The sequence below is a fragment of the Oncorhynchus tshawytscha genome, linkage group LG14 (genome assembly GCF_018296145.1).
Source record: "Oncorhynchus tshawytscha isolate Ot180627B linkage group LG14, Otsh_v2.0, whole genome shotgun sequence".
Taxonomy (NCBI): Eukaryota; Metazoa; Chordata; class Actinopteri; order Salmoniformes; family Salmonidae; genus Oncorhynchus; species Oncorhynchus tshawytscha.
This window is the reverse complement of record NC_056442.1, coordinates 2,939,647-2,961,330: the sequence shown is the minus strand read 5'-3', so window position 1 is coordinate 2,961,330 and position 21,684 is coordinate 2,939,647. Positions and strand designations below refer to the sequence as shown.

Below are 21,684 nucleotides of genomic sequence, written 5' to 3'. Positions count from 1 at the left end.
CTCTCTGTTCCCCTCTCTTTCTAGCTGTTTCTCTTCCTGAAACGGACGGATGAGGGGCTCTTTGGGAAACAACGCTCAACATTGAATATTCAGTACAGACTGACTGCTTGGCGATACAAAATACCCATGATGATTAAAAGAAAGAAGAGATTGTATATCTTTGAGGTCCAGACAGACTGCATATACAGCTAACTAACCCCTCAACCTGGCCACTGTTCTAGCATGTCAGTCAAAGAGGGTGCTTTCAATAAGGTCCTCCTGGATTCCACCGCAATTATGTTTTTGTCAAATTTCTGTCATCTCAAAGGTTGAATAAAGGTTAAATGAAACAGAATTGAAATAGAGCATATGCCACAAAACTGTTCTTCCTTATCACACCAATATCCACTCAGGTCAGATGTCAACTGCTACAGGATGTGATGGAAAGACGAGAAAAACATTCAATACTAAGGGTGGAAGGGAGGGGTGGAAGAGAGGGGTGGGGGTTGGGGGTGCTGGAGACGGGTGGGGGTTGGGGGTTAGAGAGGGTTGTTGGGGGAAGGGGGTTACTCTCAGCACCTGGTAATTAAAATGTCTAATCACAAGCAATTAGCGGCGCCAGAGAGACTTCCCGTGTCCTAACTGGGCGCCCCAACAACCCTTCATTTTGGGGAGGTGAAGAAGAAGAAAAGAGAGGAGAATAATTGTGGTTATCTCCTGAGGAGGAGCGTTCAGGAGGAGAGAAGCCACCCAGTGTTTAGTCCTGAAGAGGAGCGTTCAGGAGGAGAGAAGCCACCCAGTGTTTAGTCCTGAAGAGGAGCATTCAGGAGGAGAGAAGCCAACCAGTGTTTAGTCCTGAAGAGGAGCATTCAGGAGGAGAGAAGCCAACCAGTGTTTAGTCCTGAAGAGGAGCATTCAGGAGGAGAGAAGCCAACCAGTGTTTAGTCCTGAGGAGGAGCGTTCAGGAGGAGAGAGAGCCACCCAGTGTTTAGTCCTGAGGAGGAGCATTCAGGAGGAGAGAAGCCAACCAGTGTTTAGTCCTGAAGAGGAGCGTTCAGGAGGAGAGAAGCCACCCAGTGTTTAGTCCTGAGGAGGAGCATTCAGGAGGAGAGAAGCCAACCAGTGTTTAGTCCTGAAGAGGAGCAGAGCCACAAAGGAGGAAGAACATCTGCTGGAGGTTTCTGGTGGAGTGTGCCAAGAGAGCACCGGGGCCAGGTGCAAATGTTTAGGAGGGGGAAGAATCTGTACTGGGATGGAGGTCCTTTTTCTCTCTGTCTCTCTCACAGTTTCTGTGAGTCTCTGTCTCTCTCTCTCTCTCTCTTACTCCTCTCTCTCAACACATTCTCATCATCCTCTTTTTCTTTGTTTCAGTCAGACTGAGCATGCAGGCAGCCCAGGTGGGATATGCATCCTGTCCTGGTCTCAACTGTGTGCGTGCCAAGCACAATTGGTAAGTAATTTCTTACATTTATGAATAGTCAAAAATGAATGAACTCTCATGCGCTCAGTGTGGAGCACATAGTGTAGACTACTGGTGTCTACAGACCTCTGGGGGCCCGCTGCCAGATCTCAACATAAAGCTGAAGTCAGAAGTTTACAGACAGGTTGGAGTCATTAAAACTCGTTTTTCAACCACTCCACAAATTTCTTGTTAACAAACTATAGTTTTGGCAAGTCAGTTAGGACATCTACTTTGTGCATGACACATGCAATGTTTCCAACAATTGTTTACAGACAGATTATTTCACTTGTAATTCACTGCATCACAATTCCAGTGGGTCAGAAGTTTACATACACTAAATTGACTGTGCCTTTAAACAGCTTGGAAAATTCCAGAAAATGATGTCATGGCTTTAGAAGCTTCTGATAGGCTAATTGACATAACTTGAGTCAATTGGAGGTGTACGTGTGGATGTATTTCAAGGCCTACCTTCAAACTCAGTGCCTCTTTGCTTGACATTATGGGAAAAACAAAATAAATCATCCAAGACCTCAACAAAAAAAACTGTAGACCTCCACAAGTCTGGTTCATCCTTGGGAGCAATTCCCAAATGCCCGAAAGTACCACGTTCATCTGCACAAACAATAGTAAGCAAGTAAAACACCATGGGTCCACACAGCCATCAAACCGCTCAGGAAGGACATCTGTTCTGTCTCGTACTTTGGTGTGAAAAGTGCAAATCAATCCCAGAACAACAGCAATGGACCTTGTGAAGATGCTGGAGGAAACAGGTACAAAAGTATCTATATCCACAGTAAAACGAGTCCTATATCGACATAACCTGAAAAGCCGCTCAGCAAGGAAGAAGCCACTGCTCCAAAACCGCCATAAAAAAGCCAGACTACGGTTTTCAACTGCACATGGGGACAGAGATTGTACTTTTTGGAGAAATGTCCTCTGGTCTGATGAAACAAAAATGGAACTGTTTGGCCATAATGACCATTGTTATGTTTGGAGGAAAACGGGGGAGGCTTGCAAGCCGAAGAACACCATCCCAACCGTGAAGCACGGGTGTGGCAGCATCATGTTGTGGGGGTGCTTTGCTGCAGGAGGAACTGGTGCACTTCACAAAATAGATGGTATCATGAGGGAGGAAAATTATGTGGATATGATGAAGCAACATCTCAAGACATCAGTCAGGAAGTTAAAGCTTGGTTGCAAATGGGTCTTCCAAATGGACAATGACCCCAAGCATACTTCCAAAGTTGTGGCAAAATGGCTTAAGGACAACATAGTCAAGGTATTGGAGTGGCCATTACAAAGCCCTGACCTCAATCCTATAGAACATTTGTGGGCAGAACTGAAAAAGCATGTGCCAGCAAGAAGGCCTACAAACCTGATTGAGTTACACCAGCTCTGTCAGGAGGAATGGGCAAAAATTCACCCAATTTATTGTGGGAAGCTTGTGAAAGGCTACCCGAAACATTTGACCCCAGTTAAACAACTTAAAAGCAATGCCACCAAATACTAATTGAGTGTATGTAAACTTATGACCCACTGGGAATGTGATGAACGCAATATAAGCTGAAATAAATCATTCTCTCTACAATTATTCTGACATTTCACATTCTTAAAATAAAGTGGGGATCCTAACTGACCTAAGACAGGGGATTTTTACAAGGATTAAATGTCAGGAATTGTGAAAAACTGAGTTTAAATGTATTTGACTAAGGCTAATGTGTATGTAAACTTCCGACTTCATCTGTATGTTTTTTTTAAATATGATTTTTTGTACTTGTCATTGCTTTTGAATGAACATTGAATGGACAGATTAAACATGTTTTGGACAAAGGATCCGTGGTAAAAGATTAGAAGGTGCAATGTAATATTGTTCATCCACAGTTTATGCTCTTATCTCTTAGATGCACAACATGGGATAACAAGGATATTGGTATCCAAACTACTCCATTTTTGTATTCCCCCAAAATGTTTTGAACATAAATGTACTGTAATTTAACCTTCAAATCTGCAAATGGTACACTCTACCCCATGGCAAAATGTGTAGAATAGCAAGAAATATGCTTTAAAACTGCAACATTTTCTCTCTGACCAAGGCTAAATGTGTAGAAATGTAGGAAATTCCTTTTAAAACAGATTTATTTTATTTCTGATGCCAAGAGGAGGGCCTTTAAAATGCTATTTCCCTGCAGAAGTCATAGTAAAACTGTGTGTATGCTATTTGTATCGCCCTAATGAAGTAAGAGTTGTGTTCTGACAATGAGGGGGTCCTTGATGGATTTGCTATCACAAACGGGGTCTACAGACAACAAAGCAACAGAAGTAGCCTATGTAGCTTCATGCCGACACGGACAGGCAGAGTGTGGAGATGTTAGAGGAGGTTGGAAGGCCCTTGAGTAAGGGATGAGAAAGGCTTGAGTAAGAGTTGAGTAAGTGTTGAGTAAGGAGTGAGTAAGTAGCATTTTGGGGGCGTGACGGGGCTAGACTGGGTAACAATCACTCCCGCTGTCCCTCTGAGCCCCAGCCCGTTGACCTGGCTTAATTAGCCGTGTAATGATCTCGACGCGAGGGGGCCCGTGAGAGAGAGAAAGAGAGAGAGAGAGAGAGAGAGAGAGAGAGAGAGAGAGAGAGAGAGAGAAAGCTGTCCCGTTTCCCACAGACGAAAGCGGACAGTGCCAATCTAGCCTCTCGCTGAAAGACTGGCATAAAGAAAAGCGACACCAGGCACAACGGTATGGAGAGACGTGGGTAACATATTTCACCCACTAATTAGGCAAGACCTGTTTCCATAGCTACACATGGCCCAGCGGGCAGCCAGGACCGGAAGAGAGGGGTGGAGAGAGAGAAAGGTGGAGGTGGAGAGAAAGAGAGAGGGGGGTTGAGGTGGAGAGCGACAGGTCTGGCTGGACCAAACTGTGCATGGCGCTGATTATGGCATTGTTCCTCTATATTGTTATTGCTGTATAATTGTAATGGCCACTGATCCCCATCCTCCCTGTGTAGGTCAGTAGGATCTCTCTCTCTCTCTGTCTCTCTCTCTCTCTCTCTCTCTCCCCTCTCTCTCTCTCTCTGATAATTTGTTTCCATGGCAGATATTATTTATTCATGAGTTATAAGATCCAGTTTGTGAGGGACATACTAATGAGTTGTTTGGTCCTGACTTTGGAGAGAGGTTGGTAGAACAGTGAGGGTGATGAACTGTACTGGGAGGTCAAGGCTACTTTTAGATGGGGGATTATGTTCCCATCAATCAACTGCACTTTATATTACAATTGCATAGTAAATGGTGATTTACCAATTCATTACACAATATTTGCATAGTAATAACAATCATCATTTGTTTCTTAGAAATGAATAGGAACAAGCACCACTCTGGTGTAAACCAGATTTCACTAAACTGGGTTTGCCAAAAAAGTTGTCTCTTTTTCTCTGTCCTTAGTTATTTCTGGTGCTGGTTTAACTATACCTGCCATCCAGTAAAACAACGCCCCCCACTGGCAGAGGAGAGAAGGCAACCATCCCTCCATCCCTCCATCCCTCCATCCATCATCAGGCCTTTGAGGGCTCAGGGCTTTGAACAGTGAGGCGAGGACGACGAGGCAATTACCTGTGATTGATAGCACCAAATATGAAACCATGCAAGGCCAGGCTCCTGAGCCATCCAGCCGTGCACCCAGCCATGCACCTAGCCACCCAGCCCCCTAACTACAGAGCCACCCAGTTACCCAGCCACCCAGCCCCCTAACTACAGAGCCACCCAGCCCCCTAACTACAGAGCCACCCAGCCCCCTAACTACAGAGCCACTCAGTTACCCAGCTACCCAGCCCCTAACTACAGAGCCACCCAACCCCTAACCACAGAGCCACCCAACCTAGCCACCCAACCCCTAACTACAGAGCCACCCAACCCCTAACTACAGAGCCACCCAACCCCCTAACTACAGGACCACCCAGTTACCCAGCAACAGCAGGACCAGGATGGAGAGAGGAATGACATGCCAGATAACCCAGGCAAATGAGACCCATGTTAACCTACACCATGATGGTATAATACAGACATATTACAGACATATTACAGACATATTACAGACATATTACAGACATATTACAGACATATTACAGATATATTACAGATATATTACAGATATATTACAGACATATTACATATATATTACAGACATATTAGACATATTACATATATATTACATATATATTACAGACATATTACATATATATTACAGACATAGACATATTACATATATATTACAGATATATTACAGACATATTACAGATATATTAGACATATTACAGACATATTACAGACATATTACAGATATATTACAGACATATTACAGATATATTACAGACATATTACAGACATATTACAGATATACACTGCTCAAAAAAATAAAGGGAACACTTAAACAACACAATGTAACTCCAAGTCAATCACACTTCTGTGAAATCAAACTGTCCACTTAGGAAGCAACACTGATTGACAACACATTTCACATGCTGTTGTGCAAATGGAATAGACAACAGGTGGAAATTATAGGCAATTAGCAAGATGCCCCCAATAAAGGAGTGGTTCTGCAGGTGATGACCACAGACCACTTCTCAGTTCCTATGCTTCCTGGCTGATGTTTTGGTCACTTTTGAATGCTGGCGGTGCTTTCACTCTAGTGGTAGCATGAGACGGAGTCTACAACCCACACAAGTGGCTCAGGTAGTGCAGCTCATCCAGGATGGCACATCAATGCGAGCTGTGGCAAGAAGGTTTGCTGTGTCTGTCAGCGTAGTGTCCAGAGCATGGAGGCGCTACCAGGAGACAGGCCAGTACATCAGGAGACATGGAGGAGGCTGTAGGAGGGCAACAACCCAGCAGCAGGACCGCTACCTCCGCCTTTGTGCAAGGAGGAGCAGGAGGAGCACTGCCAGAGCCCTGCAAAATGACCTCCAGCAGGCCACAAATGTGCATGTGTCTGCTCAAACGATCAGAAACAGACTCCATGAGGGTGGTATGAGGGCCCGACGTCCACAGGTGGGGGTTGTGCTTACAGCCCAACACCGCGCAGGACATTTGGCATTTGCCAGAGAACACCAAGATTGGCAAATTTGCCACTGGCGCCCTGTGCTCTTCACAGATGAAAGCAGGTTCACACTGAGCACATGTGACAGATCCCTGTCTGTCTGTACACCGTCTGATCCCTGTCTGTCTGTACACTGTCTGATCCCTGCCTGTTTGTCTGATCCCTGTCTGTCTGTATACTGTCTGATCCCTGTCTGTCTGTACACCGTCTGATTCCTGTCTGTCTGTACACTGTCTGATCCCTGTCTGTCTGTACACTGTCTGATCCCTGTCTGTCTGTACACTGTGTGATCCCTGCCTGTCTGTACACTGTGTGATCCCTGCCTGTCTGTACACTGTGTGATCCCTGCCTGTCTGTCTGATCCCTGTCTGTCTGTACACTGTCTGATCCCTGTCCATCTGTACACTGTGTGATCCCTGCCTGTCTGTCTGATCCCTGTCTGTCTGTACACTGTCTGATCCCTGTCCGTCTGTACACTGTGTGATCCCTGCCTGTCTGTCTGATCCCTGTCTGTCTGTACACTGTCTGATCCCTGTCCATCTGTACACTGTGTGATCCCTGCCTGTCTGTCTGATCCCTGTCTGTCTGTACACTGTCTGATCCCTGGTCTGTCTGTACACTGTCTGATCCCTGTCTGTCTGTACACTGTCTGATCCCTGCCTGTTTGTCTGATCCCTGTCTGTCTGTACACTGTCTGATCCCTGCCTGTTTGTCTGATCCTTGCCGGTCTGTCTGATCCCTGTCTCTTTGTACACTGTCTGTACACTGTCTGTCTGTACACTGTCTGTCTGTCTGTCTGTCTGTCTGTACACTGTCTGTCTGTACACTGTCTGATCCCTGCCTGTCTGCTGTCTGTACACTGTCTGTCTGTCTGTCTGTCTGTATGTACACTGTCTGTCTGTACACTGTCTGATCCCTGCCTGTCTGCTGTCTGATCCCTGCCTGTCTGCTGTCTGTACACTGTCTGATCCCTGCCTGTCTGCTGTCTGTACACGGTCTGATCCCTGCCTGTATGTCTGTCTGTCTGATCCCTGCCTGTATGTCTGTCTGTCTGATCCCTGCCTGTCTGTCTGTCTGCCTGTCTGTCTGATCCCTGCCTGTATGCCTGTCTGTCTGATCCCTGCCTGTCTGTCTGATCCCTGCCCGTCTGTCTGATCCCTGCCCGTCTGTCTGTCTGATCCCTGCCTGTCTGCCTATCTGTCTGATCCCTGCCTGTCTGTCTGTCTGATTCTTGCCTGCCTGTCTGTCTGTCTGTCTGATCCCTGCCTGTATGTCTGATCCTTGCCTGTCTGTCTGTCTCTGTCTGTAAGAGAGGTGGCGTAGCCCCTCAAAGACAACATTGTTATTGACGACGCCTGCTCCTCTTGATAAGAGGAGGCGTAAAATCAATCAACTTGATTGGGGGCCAAGAGGGAGAGGGAAGAGAAGGAAGGAAGAGGAGGGAGAGGATTGGAGACAGTGGGAAGAGAAGGAAGGAAGAGGAGGGAAAGGTTTGGAGACAGAGGGAAGAGAAGGAAGAGGAGGGAGAGGGTTGGAGACAGAGGGAAGAGAAGGAAGGAAGAGGAGGGAGAGCGTTGGAGACAGAGGGAAGAGAAGGAAAAGGAGGGAGAGGGTTGAAGACAGAGGGAAGAGAAGGAAGGCTGTCCTTGTTCCTGGCAGACAGCCTCATTCTAATCTGGGAAGAGGGAGAGAGCAGAGAGGAGAAATAAGAGAGCAGAGAGGAGAAAGAAGAGAGCAGAAAAGTGACAGTGATGTGAAAAAAGATATACACTACCGTTCAAAAGTTTGGGGTCACTTAGAAATGTCTTGTTTTTGAAAGAAAAGCCATTTTTTTGTCCATTAAAATAACATCACATTTTAATGGAATATCTACAATGGCTGATTGTTAATGGAATATCTACATAGGTGTACAGAGGCCCATTATCAGCAATCATCACTCCTGTGTTCCAATGGCACGTTCTGTTGAGCCTGTAATCAAACCCACAAATGCTGATGGTCCAGATACTCAACTAGTGTAAATAAGGCCAGTTTTATTGCTTCTTTAATCAGTACAACAGTTCTCAGCTGTGCTAACATAATTGCAAAAGGGTTTTCTAATGATCAATTAGCTTTTAAAATGATCAACTTGGATTAGCTAACACAACGTGCCATTGGAACGTGATGATGGTTGTGATGGTTGCTGATAATGGGCCTCTGTACACCTATGTAGATATTCTATTAACAATCAGCCGTTACCAGCTACAATAGTTATTTACAACATTAACAATGTCTACACTGTATTTCTGATCAATTTGATGTTATTTTAACCAAAAAAAAAAATGTTTTTCTTTTAAAAACAAGGACATTTCTAAGTGACCCCAAACTTTTGAACGGCAGTGTGTTTTAAATGTTTGATAGCTCCCGCCTCGACCTGGTCTCACTTGAAAAACACATCAGGGAAACACATTCTTTACCACATTTAACCAGAAAATATAATTGAATTAAAGGCTAAGTGAATATAAATGCATGGGTCTCCCGTACGCAGAACTCTGTCATCATTTATTTAATATCCAGGTCTGGCTCTTCTGATTTCAAAGTGTCCTTTCTGATCGGTGTGATTAGAACTGAATTGGCATATTACATTTTCAACGTGGTCTCATAACTGAAGAGCTTCTGAAAAGAATGCTTCCAAATCGCGTAGGCTTTCATCTTGATCCTCCCTGTCTTCTTACATTACAGTAAAATAGTCCCCTAACATGATTAACAATAGAAATTGCATGTCTTTTTCTCCTTATTAGAATGGGAATAAATAGCAATACGTTGCCACTGGCACTTGGAAGTCAATCAACATTCTGGAATGGAACTGAATCCAAATAGGATTTATGGAGTTGTGATTCTAATAGAACACTTAGAAGGGACGAACAAACTCCTCGTTGGGTAGAGTTGAGGGAATATTGTCATCCTCCGTTTGTCATGAATAACCCCCATGGTTCTTACCATTCAATCAACCCACTGATCTAACTTTGAATAGAGCCACAGTACGCAGCCTGCTGTCTCCTTTCCCCTCAGGCATGTATCAGCCTTATTGAAATACAGATTATTTCATTCGGATCATAATATCTTTCAGAATGTGTAATAATGATGGCACAGTGATATACAGAACAACAGGGCTGTGTTTTGTACAAACATGTGTTTTGTCCAGCAATGTAAAACTGATGCAGCTAAATCAGGTGTCAAATGACAAAAGCTCTGTATGGTTATTGTTAGTCAAATTGTATTAGTCCTTATACAGTACATCTCTCACATTGGTGGTGAGACAAAGGGGATGTCATGGTATAATATAGAATTAATGAACAGTATGGATGTATCTATAGGCTTACATAGAGTGAGAGGCATGCACAGTACAATGAGGATGTATGGACTGTAATTGTGCTATTTTGCTCTCAACGAGTCCCTCTTAAATTGCTCCTTATAGGGGAATAATAAAGTTGTATTGTGTTGTATTGTGTTGTGTAGTCACATCGAGATGAGCTCCCAAAGGCTATGGAATGGAATTTCTGCACAATTGACTCCATCAAGGCAGGAGGTTAGAGGTGTTGTGAAGCTTTCTGCTCCTGCTCCCATTCTAGTCACTTCCTGATTTGAGTAAGTGTTCAGGGGCCATCGTGCCGGGCCCTCAGAGTCACAGGTGTCATAGTAACTGTCACAGGCTCCGCCTTAATGGCTCCTGGGGTGAGACGGGTCACACAGCTTCATCGGGAGTCAACACACCCAGGCCGCATCAGGTCACCCTCGTTTGGGTGCAGGTAGAGAATGTGGCATTGGAGGGACTTTATTCAAATGCAAATCATTACTGCGATATACTACTGTGTTGCTTGTCAGGTGTTGGGGAAGAGTGTGGTCTGGATATCTGGTTTTATATAGGGCGTCATTTAACCTTATCTCAATGATTTGGGTTTGTTTTATTTACTGAATGGTGTGTTGTGCTCGCTTCACAGAGACTCAATCAGTCAATCATGTTTGCATTGAATAAAAATTTCCACCCCCCTACAAAGTAGAAAAGAAAAATAGTTTCTCTAGTAGCTGAAGGTCTTATAACAACTGGCCCTAGATGTATTCACTAAAAGTGGAGTTCTGGTAAAACCCACCGCACCACTACTCGACTCAGTGTGAACTGATCCGTTATTAAAACACCATTAGAAGTCAGTAATGAACAGGCAATTCCACAGACAAAGAAAAAAAAGTGTAATGATTCATAAACAATCTTAGCAAATAACAGCAATTTCAGACCTAATTCTGAGATTTCACGTCTGAATGCCTCGGCAGTACACACTCCATTAAACATTGTGAATAGCAGCCTTGCTTTAAGATCACTACCTCAGCAAGCCTCTAGAACTGAGATAGCACTGTAGATGGTCCTTCAGTGCTTATTAGGATTAATTACTTTAATCCAGTATGTTACAGAATAATCAAGTCTACCCGCGGTGAATGGTGGGCTTTCACAACAGGTGACAAAATGTTTGTCAAAAACAGCTGAGAATTCATTAATCAAATGCCTGGCTTGTCAAGTCAGTTTGACTCTGTTATTAGCATGGATACACACAGGCTGACAACTCTGAGGGTAGAACATGTGCTGTATTATAATGTACCCATGAAACTTCGACAGGCTATAAAGGCTCCATTAGTGATATTCCAAGATGGTTATTTGGGTAGATGCTAAAAGATGCCATGATTTTGTACTAACAAACGTCAGACAAAAAGCAGAGACTTCTATAGATGCAAGTCACCAATCGTTCATTACTGCCTTCATGTTCCTGGACTCCAGGAAGAGTAGCTGTTGCCTTGGCAGGAACTAATGGGGATCCTTAATAAACTCCAGGAAGAGTAGCTGTTGCCTTGGCAGGAACTAATGGGGATCCTTAATAAACTCCAGGAAGAGTAGCTGTTGCCTTGGCAGGAACTAATGGGGATCCTTAATAAACTCCAGGAAGAGTAGCTGTTGCCTTGGCAGGAACTAATGGGGATCCTTAATAAACCCCAGGAAGAGTAGCTGTTGCCTTGGCAAACTAAACTCCAGGAAGAGTAGCTGTTGCCTTGGCAGGAACTAATGGGGATCCTTAATAAACTCCAGGAAGAGTAGCTGTTGCCTTGGCAGGAACTAATGGGGATCCTTAATAAACTCCAGGAAGAGTAGCTGTTGCCTTGGCAGGAACTAATGGGGATCCTTAATAAACCCCAGGAAGAGTAGCTGTTGCCTTGGCAGGAACTAATGGGGATCCTTAATAAACTCCAGGAAGAGTAGCTGTTGCCTTGGCAGGAACTAATGGGGATCCATAATAAATACAAATATATGACATGCTAGATCGCTATGTTGCAATTCATCTGGGTTTATTCTCATGTACTGCAGCAGGAGGTCTCTCCCTTCTACCTGAAGATCTCCTAAGGCTCAGGTTGTTCTATACCCCTCCACACACACACACACACACACACACACACACACACACACACACACACACACACGCGCGCATGTTATCATGTATTCACGCACGTCTGCAAACACACGTGCATACACACACTTCTCTAATCAGAGGTATTACACCATGTATACTGGGATGTGAGAGCCACTCCAAACACCTCCTGATCACGATCCACACCCCCCGATCACATGTCATATTACCAGACATCTGACCGTTACCATTACATAACATGGTCTACAGATTGAATAATACACATGGAAGTTTTTACAGGCCTACTGGGAGTCCAGCTTTCTTCTCTCTACTCTTTCCATCGCTCCTCTATTTATCCCTCTCTCCTCTATCTTTCCGTCTCCTTCTCCCTTACTCTGGCTCTCTCTCCTTCCACATCCCTCCCTTCTCTCCATCTCCATCTCTCAGTTCTGGGTAAATCCTATTTTCCGCTGCCAGACATCCATCCTCAGGGATGTGAGGAGCTGAGAGCGTTTTTAAGTGTACGTTAAAACCTTCTCCTGGCACACAGCGGCGCAGGGACCGCTCTAAAGAGGACAACCCCTCCGCCTGCACATAGCCGTGTTCATGTTCAGCACATTCAAAAACACCACAAGTGTTTCCCCCAATACCACTTACAAGGGACGAAATATAAGGGTCCTAGGAATAATGTGCTGGATAATTCATGTTTGAAGTGTGAAAATAAATGTAAGGATATAGACTTAGGCTCATATTAATTTAAAGAGGAAAAAGACAGTGAACTAACAACTTATTTTCAACAGCATAAAAGCATCACAAATACAGGATTCTGGAAGTCTTAAATTCTGCCATAAAGAGTGCTGGCCTAGATACTCTTTATCCGTGACAGACAGATTGACAGATCTCAGATCCAGAAGCCTGAGGACGGTAGAGGATACAAAATTGACGGAAACTGAAAAGGATGTCCAAATCAAATCAAATCTCACACAGTCGTTCTAATCATTATGACATCTTGAACATTAATGAGTTATCCCAGTCTCTGTTCAACGCTAAGGGTGGTCTTGGGCATACAGCCCATAATAAGGCATACTGCAGCACCACCATCAGGCTGTTGGGTGAAGTGGAAATGTTGTGCATGATGGGAAAATGTCTGAAAATGGAATATAATATGACAAAATATTATAATAGTAAGGCTAATAACACTGGAAGATTAATGGTTCTTTCATAATCTTCTTTCAAAAACAACAAACTCATGTTTTATTTTTGGTTTTATTATAAGCACATGTACAATTAGTTGTTTGCCATTGATAGCTACAGAAAGGCTGGCAAAAATCCACATATATCTACAGAATTCAATCTGTTAAAAACTGTATAGAAAAAGACCCCAAAACTGTACATGAGTTACCTTTACTACATACAGTAAATTATATATATATATATATATATATATATATATATATATATATATATATATATATATATATATATATATATATATATATATATATATATATATATATATATATATATATATATATATATATATATATATATATATATATACACACACACACACACACACACACACACATACCTTAAAGAGTGTACAGAAGTATACATAGATTTAAATATAGTCAAAGTTATGAGTGATGTCATAACGCTATGTGCCGATGCATTGTAAAAGAGAAATACACATTCTGTTAAACTGTAAAGGCTGGCTGTAAAGTTCAAGCCTTACTAAGTCAGTAAAGTTATATATTAGAACAATAACCATCTACTATAGTTATTCATTAACCCATAGTCAATGGCTTTCAAAGTATATTTTTAAAAAACAAACCCATATTTCATGCGAGAAACATGTATTATGTCAGTGCAGGAACACAGAAGAGACAATTGTACTTGGATATCTTAGTATATTAACTGACAGAAAGCAGAATTGTAAAGCTATATTGTTTCATTTGCGTGATGTCTCTCTTCCCCATGACAGCTGCAAAGATGGTGGCTTAATTAAGATAGTTCACTCAGGCTGTTGACCGTTGAATAAAATGGTATGTTACGGTCTACTTAACTGGGTGTTTCCATAGACACCAATACAACAGCAACTCGGTCTGGTCTGCTTAGTTAGACATTCATTGAACCAGAAGAGAAAAAACGAGTGAGTGAAGAGGTCTCCCCTTCTGAATATAAAAATGACAAGACAGGATTTTTCTAAGATGTACCAAAATACCTGGATGAGAGCATTCTGATCAGAACAGGGTTGCTGCCTGAAAAACACTACATTCCTACTACGTGTCAGTATTTGGTGATCATTTCCGTTCTGGATCATGGAAACGTTCTGATGTACTGCAGTGGTTTGTCCAACATAATTCTAACAGCAACAAGCCAGCTCACAGTTGAACACGTGAGAGTTTTGTTCAATAGCATCCATCCTTGTTTGCTGATATTACTAAGATCCTAAAACACAGATATCTGTCAATGACAGGCTTTAAGGAGTAGGCTTCATATACATTCAATATTCTGAAGCATAGCCAGCAACACCTACAGGACTAAAACAGTCAAATGCACATACTCTCTCTTTCTCCATCTTTCTGAGTGTTTGTCGCTCACAAAACCAACATTTTCCTCCAAACCAACTGATTATTGAGTTGAGCTCTAGGCCTTTTCAAACAGGAAACCTAACAGAGACAAAATGCTATACAGAATATCAAACAAAGAATCGCAATACAATCAATTCTAGACAACACAGTCAACCTATAATAGCCTAGTTTGCTTCAAGTTTTCAAGCTTTTATGGAATAGGTTTCGACTGGACTAGACCTCAAAGCAATTAAGAGAGAGAGAAGTCATATTTCAGTTTGGAGAGTGTTGAACTGTCAGAGAAAGAGAAGTTATGCTTGTTTGATTCATAAACTCACAGAGAAGCTCATTACATCCAGTGGTATGACAGAGGCAGAACATTCAAACAAGTCAGTCAACATTATAAACAATCCTAAATGACTGTCTAATACCAGTCTCATTCATCCTGTAACTAATTAACAGATGACCACAGAAGTGCTGATAAAAACACTAGTTCTCACCATTTTTGGAGTCATCCACTTCCTTACAGCTGGCCAATCATAATTTAGTCATCCATTGTAATCATTCATTCATGAATCAATCATTCACTAATTCATTCATTATTTGTAAACCTTGTCATAGCAATGTCCAGTGTTATAGTTCTGACTGGGGTGTAATGTCCAGTGTTATAGTCCTGACTGTGGTGTAATGTCCAGTATTATAGTCCTGACTGTGGTGTAATGTCCAGTGTTATAGTTCTGACTGTGGTGTAATGTCCAGTATTATAGTCCTGACTGTGGTGTAATGTCCAGTATTATAGTCCTGACTGTGGTGTAATGTCCAGTATTATAATGTCCAGTATTATAGGTCTGACTGTGGTGTAATGTTCAGTGTCTTTACATTTCAGTGAAGATTCATAATACCACCTAATAACAGATGGCCATCTTAAATATCATTGCTGCTTTCAATGAAACAGACGCACGCACGCACGCACACACACACACACACGCGCGCGCGCACAGTGTATAACAACATCCTTATCTATATATGGGACATCCATATACTTTTGTTCCTCTTGGTTTGAACTGATCCCACAATGCACCACAGGACCACAAGACATATACTGTCAAGCAGCTAAATGTGTCTAGAAAAACCTTGGTTTTGGTACAGTCCCCCCTCCATCTCCCTTTCTCGTTCTCTCTCTCCTCACACCCACCACACAGACTGTGCTCTTAGGAGACGGATGGAGGGATGCATGACCGGATGAAGGAGTGAATGGATGAATGGATGAGAGGAGGAGTGGAGGATGAGAGGAGGCGGCAGTGAGGAGGAGGAGATGTAGTGAGGCTCGAGAGGACAGATCCACACGAGCATCACTTCAAAAGGAACAAGAGGAGAAACGGTAGAGGTAAAAAAAAAAACACATGAAAAAATTAAACAGAGATGATCTGAGGGAGGGAGAGAGCACACAGTGACAGATGAGATGGTAAGACCCCTGACAGACTCTTGAGAGAGAATTATAACACACTTATAACACCTTCATGAGGCTCTCACAAATCGTGTGAGACTTCTATGGGTATGTTCTATATTATTTATGCCAAGGGACAGAGCAAAGCAGCGAAGCATAATGTCTACATTCTACATGTTGTATTTCTGTAACAGAGATCCACTGCTCTTTAAAGGCTTCAGATCTGAGTGTGAGAGATGTTAGATATCTACATGGACAACGTTAAAGCCCAGAAACAAAGTAGGTTCTCTCTCCTATCTAATACTGTCCACCAATCCTGGTGTGGTGTAAGGCAGAATTTCTCTTCCTCTGTCCCACCCAGTCTCAGTGTAAGGCAATAACCAGCAAGGCAAGCCATTGAAAAAGTATTTTCTGAGCCTTTGGTTCCAGACTACTGTGTATTTCAAAGGAAACACTGTGTAGATGTTAAAGCGGAAAAGGATTCCCATGCATACTGGTTTCCCACTGTGGGTCCTTAGCACTACGTGAGGCAGGATGCCTCAGCTTCCATGTCAGGAAATGGGACGGTTACAAGGGGGAATGGAGGTATAATCACATCACTCCACAGTAGACACAAGGACAGTCTATGACACGGGATACTACACACACAGAACTGTCTCTAGTCCAGCAGAGATAAACCACTATCACGGCCCAGCCACTTACAACTGAACTGGAAAAGACTAGTGTCTTATGGCGTGTTCCTGGATAAGACATATGCACAGAGGCAACACCAGTTTGTTCTATAGAAAGCAGGACAGAAAGAGAGAGGAAGAGAGGAAAAGACAAGACAAAAGAAAAGAAAAACAGGAAAGTGTGGTCAGTTAAAGCACATGCAATACCTCTGAACATCTTCCATTCATACTGGGCATCCCTGCTTTATGACACTTCAAATGACATCATCACTGACAGACAGTTGGCAGACAGATACGGGGGAGTGGCACACACCCACACACTGCAGGGTGGGTCTGAGGGGTTGGACCCACAGTAGACATTAATGGGTGGAGCCAAGGCCCTTTCCACCAATCCACAGGCACTGCTTGCCTGGAGCCAAGTCTGTTCAGTTCACTCAGCTCCTTGTGCTAACACAACACAGCCGTAGGACTGTGGATCATGTGGATCGTCCTTCTGTGTGTATTTGGTGTTTGTTTGCTTTTTCACAATGACATTGGTAACTGTACGCGTCTAGATTAGGTATCTATTGTCTAGAGGACAGATTGTTCCAGTGACCACTCAACACTGAAATATTGGTCTAGACTTCCAGTCTAAATCAGACTACACTCCACTCTAGACTACACCGAGGTCTCAGGCCCTGCCCCATTTTGGGCGTAGCCAGCCCCAGAGTGACGGGAGTTGCCGGCGAATCGGAGGAGTGGGGTGAAAGTGCAGTAGTCGGGCCCGCTCCTCCAGTGGGTAAACATGAGTTTTTTGGTGAAGTGTTCAGACCTTCTGGGAATGGGGTTCTGGTGGTCGGCCCTCCTGCGCGTGGGCGCGTGGAGAGATGCCAGCGGGGTGAACTCCGATAGCTGGCCGTTATACAGCTTGTCTGCATTCTGTAAGGGAGGGATGGAGAGATGGGAGGAGAGAGAGGAACGAACAGAGGGGTTATTATCTGGATCAAGGGAAGGGGTAGCCAATTCAGGTCCTCAAAAGGTGTGGTGTGTGAAGGGTTTTGTTCCAGCCCAGCATTAACCCGATTCAACCCTTTCAACTATTTCAACTTATCGTGGTCTTTAATTAAAAAACATTTTATTTAATCCAGTGAGTCTAAACTGGGTAGGAACAAAAGCCTGCATACGACACTCTGCTGTCTGCCAGAACCAGGATTGACCACATGGTGGACCCAGAAGACGACAAACCCCACCACTACTCCTAACCCAAAACCACATCAACACAAACACACCAGATCCTGTTAGCAAAAGATGTCAGGGAGAAAAACATAAGCAAACTGAAGAAGTGAACGGTCGGTCAAAGCATTGCAGCATGTCCTCAGAGAACATCAAGGTGAATACGGCTGTTCAGTCTCAGACAAACACTCTGCCGAGCTTACAACTGGACTCACTGAACATCAATCAAACCTATTGTGGATTGGTGAAAGCTAGATTCTAAACCTCGCTTTCACCTATCCAACCATACACAATTCAGTGCTTACTACCTCTAGGTGGAGGAACCAATTCAGGATGTATTCTAAATGTATAGGAACAGGGCCCAAGCCAGACCATATGGTGTTAGGCAGGGGAGGGAGATCCTGGCAGTATGAGCCTTCTGCTTAACTCAGTTGGGACTTTGGGATAGATCGAGAATCTGTCTGGTCAGGACAGGAGTCTAGCCTCACAGGCTAAACAGACGGACTACATGGTTTAATTAAGGAGAGGTCTGGCCCAGAGACTTAGTATGCTACAGGGGAGCCACGCATCTCCTGACATCCTACTCATTTAGCTGATGCCGATTGTGTTACCTTGAGCTCGTTACTAAACACAGGCTGCAGTACCTTCTGTAAACACTGGAGGGGGAAAGTGCTCTACTTTATAATAGTACTTGTTCCGCTGTCACAAAACAATTGCTATGGCACTGATGATAAACGCATTCAGCATTCAAAAAGAGAATAACACCTAATTGATATGCTAAACTAGTTGTGATAGCTTTACCAGGAAACATATTTCATTCATTAGGGTAATGAACAACTCTTAGACTGATGGCATAATGCTTAAAACTTCATCTGGGACTAGACAGCCTGTCAGTGCCCCCCCCAGCCCTTCACCCCAGCCCTTCACCCCAGCCCTTCACCCCAGCCCTTCACCCCAGCCCTTCACCCCAGCCCTTCACCCCAGCCCTTCACCCCAGCCCTTCACCCCAGCCCTTCACCCCAGCTCTTCACCCCAGCCCTTCACCACAGCCCTTCACCCCAGCCCTTCACCACAGCTCTTCACCCCAGCTCTTCACCCCGCCCTTCACCCCAGCCCTTCACCGCACTCAGAGTCGGTACCTCCTGTCTTTACCGTGGTGAGGCTAGGCCTCTGAGGTGGACAGGGCAACCCCCCCATCTAGCAGGGAGTCCCGGCTGTAGGTCATAACTCCATCAACGTTTCTATCAGCCCTCATTAGCTGTGGACAGCAAGATACACACTCAACACACATAGATCTAAACACACACACACACACAACATAGATAGATCTGCACAAACACACACACACGCACACACACACACACACACACACCAAGACTGACACTTGCCATTTTGAAGTGGCTTCAAATATCTGTTTCATGTCAGATACATTGTTTCTGTATTTATGAATGAGCATTCTAACCAACGCTCTTTCAAGGTACACTTAATGCACAGCATGGACATGCAAGTCAACAGGCACCTGTAAGCATTCACCACTACATGTCCATGCAGAGACACAGAGGGAGGAGAGGGCATGCGGATAGGTTGAGAGAGGGTCACCTGACCTCCTAGTCAGGTGGTTGGGTTAGAAACTGAGTCTACTTGAAGTCTGGGAGAGCATAAAGATGGTGGACTGCTCAGAGGTAAGACATGGCCGCTTTGTCTGCCGTTCCCAAGGAGACAGAACCAGGTCAGAGGGTAGAGGTTAAAGGTCACACAGGCCAGTAGAGAGGGCAGGCAGGGACAGAGGAGAGGAGAGAAGTGTTAAAAGGAACACTTTGTATCTTAAAAAACACTTGATGTTCACCATCAATCACTATTTCAGGAAGAGGAAAGAGGAGGGTGCTAGAAGCTCTTCTGGGTCATGGCGAGGTGAACCGAGGTCAGTAGGGAGAGGTTAGAGGAATCACTGCACACAGTACAGACAAACTCTCAGCCTTTCAGAATGGGTAACAGGTTATACAATGTTTCCCTCCAGATTAGTTGTTTGAGAAGAAGAAGTAAACACTACACACTGATTCAACAGCTCACTTACTTGAAGAAGACCTGGAATATATCCACAGGCAGCATACAGCTAAAGTCACGGTGATACACATATATATATATATATGATATACACAATGCACATTTAATCCTCTGATTTTAAATGTAAGCATGTGTGCATGTACTTCTGTGCATAATGTGTGTGTGTGTGTGTGTGTGTGTGTGTGCTCGCCCACCTGGATGCGTTCTGTGGTGGTGGGCCACAGGGCCCTGCAGACGACCTTCTTGACCACGTCAGGCAGCAAACTGGTGACGATGAGCAGGATGATGCTGAGCCAGGCCGGACCGCTGGACAACATCTGAATGAACACATAGTACATCCTCTGGTAGTTCAGGAAGGGCCTGGGGAGAGGAGAGAGGATCTAGTTATTATACATCTAGAACCTCTCAATGAACACATAGTACAACCTCTGGTAGGGTCACAGAGGACAGGATCTATTTTGTCTATATTTATGTTTATAACATCTGCATAAACATATAGTACAACCTCTGGTAGGGAGACCGAGAAGACAAGATCTATTTCACCTATATCTATGTTTATAACATCTGCATAAACACATAGTACTTCCCCTGGTAACATGAAGAACAGAAAGCTATAGGATATACTAAAACATACCAAATGATGCCTCCCCATAGCAGAGAGAAGATGACGAAGAAAAGCAGCGAGCCCCAGATGACAAAGTGGTTGATCCACGTCCAGTAGTGTGTGTCCAGGGCGAGCTGTGAGATGGAGAGAGACACAGAGAGAGACACAGAGACATAGAGAGAGATAGAGTGAGAGACAAAGAGAGAGACACAGAGACAGAGAGAGAGACAGAGAGAGACACAGAGACACAGAGAGAGAGAGAGACACAGAGACACACAGAGAGAGAGAGAGACAGAGAGAGAGAGACAGAGAGAGAGAGACAGAGAGAGAGAGACAGAATGAGAGACAGACAGAGAGAGAGAGAGACAGAATGAGAGACAGACAGAGAGAGAGAGAGACAGAATGAGACAGACAGAGAGAGAGAGAGAGACAGAGAGAGAAAGAGACAGAAAGAGATAAACAGAGAGACAGAGAAAGAGAGGTAGAGAAAGACCATCGACTTGTAGTTAAATCAAAGCAGTAGAACTCTCTAATATCGAGTCCCTTTAACATCTAGCATAAAGTAGTGCCTTAGAGGTAGTGATGGGTAGGACGTTACTGTAAAGTAGTGCCTTAGCGGTGGTGATGGGTAGGACGTTACTGTAAAGTAGTGCCTTAGCGGTGGTGATGGGTAGGTTGTTACTGTAAAGTAGTGCCTTAGCGGTGGTGATGGGTAGGACGTTACTGTAAAGTAGTGCTAGCGGTGGTGATGGGTAGGACGTTACTGTAAAGGACGTGTAGTGCCTTAGCGGTGGTGATGGGTAGGTTGTTACTGTGAAGTCGTGCCTTAGCGGTGGTGATGGGTAGGACGTTACTGTAAAGTAGTGCCTTAGCGGTGGTGATGGGTAGGACGTTACTGTAAAGTAGTGCCTTAGCGGTGGTGATGGGTAGGACGTTACTGTAAAGTAGTGCCTTAGCGGTGGTGATGGGTAGGACGTTACTGTAAAGTAGTGCCTTAGCAGTGGTGATGGGTAGGATGTTACTGTAAAGTAGTGCCTTAGCGGTGGTGATGGGTAGGATGTTACTGTAAAGTAGTGCCTTAGCGGTGGTGATGGGTAGGTTGTTACTGTAAAGTAGTGCCTTAGCGGTGGTGATGGGTAGGATGTTACTGTAAAGTAGT

The 21,684-nt window shown here is 44.1% G+C and overlaps 1 protein-coding gene across 5 annotated transcripts in view; it reads right to left on the bottom strand.

Moving 5' to 3' along the window:
• Nucleotides 1-13,519: 13,519 nt before the first annotated feature.
• Nucleotides 13,520-21,684, bottom strand: part of LOC112231484 (phospholipid-transporting ATPase IH-like) — a 78,317-nt gene continuing 70,152 nt past the window's right edge. For 3 of the 5 annotated variants that reach the window (XM_042296809.1, XM_042296806.1, XM_042296807.1), the window contains 4 exons: nt 20,556-20,659; nt 20,116-20,281; nt 19,932-19,970; nt 13,520-17,563 (listed from right to left, as the gene is read on the bottom strand). In XM_042296809.1, the coding sequence (XP_042152743.1) occupies nt 17,303-17,563; nt 19,932-19,970; nt 20,116-20,281; nt 20,556-20,659 (570 nt within the window). In that variant the 3' untranslated portion in view covers nt 13,520-17,302. Of the gene's footprint in view, nt 17,564-19,009; nt 19,116-19,931; nt 19,971-20,115; nt 20,282-20,555; nt 20,660-21,684 lie in introns of all 5 variants that reach the window. The other 2 variants (XM_042296810.1, XM_042296808.1) reach the window with 2 other exon arrangements.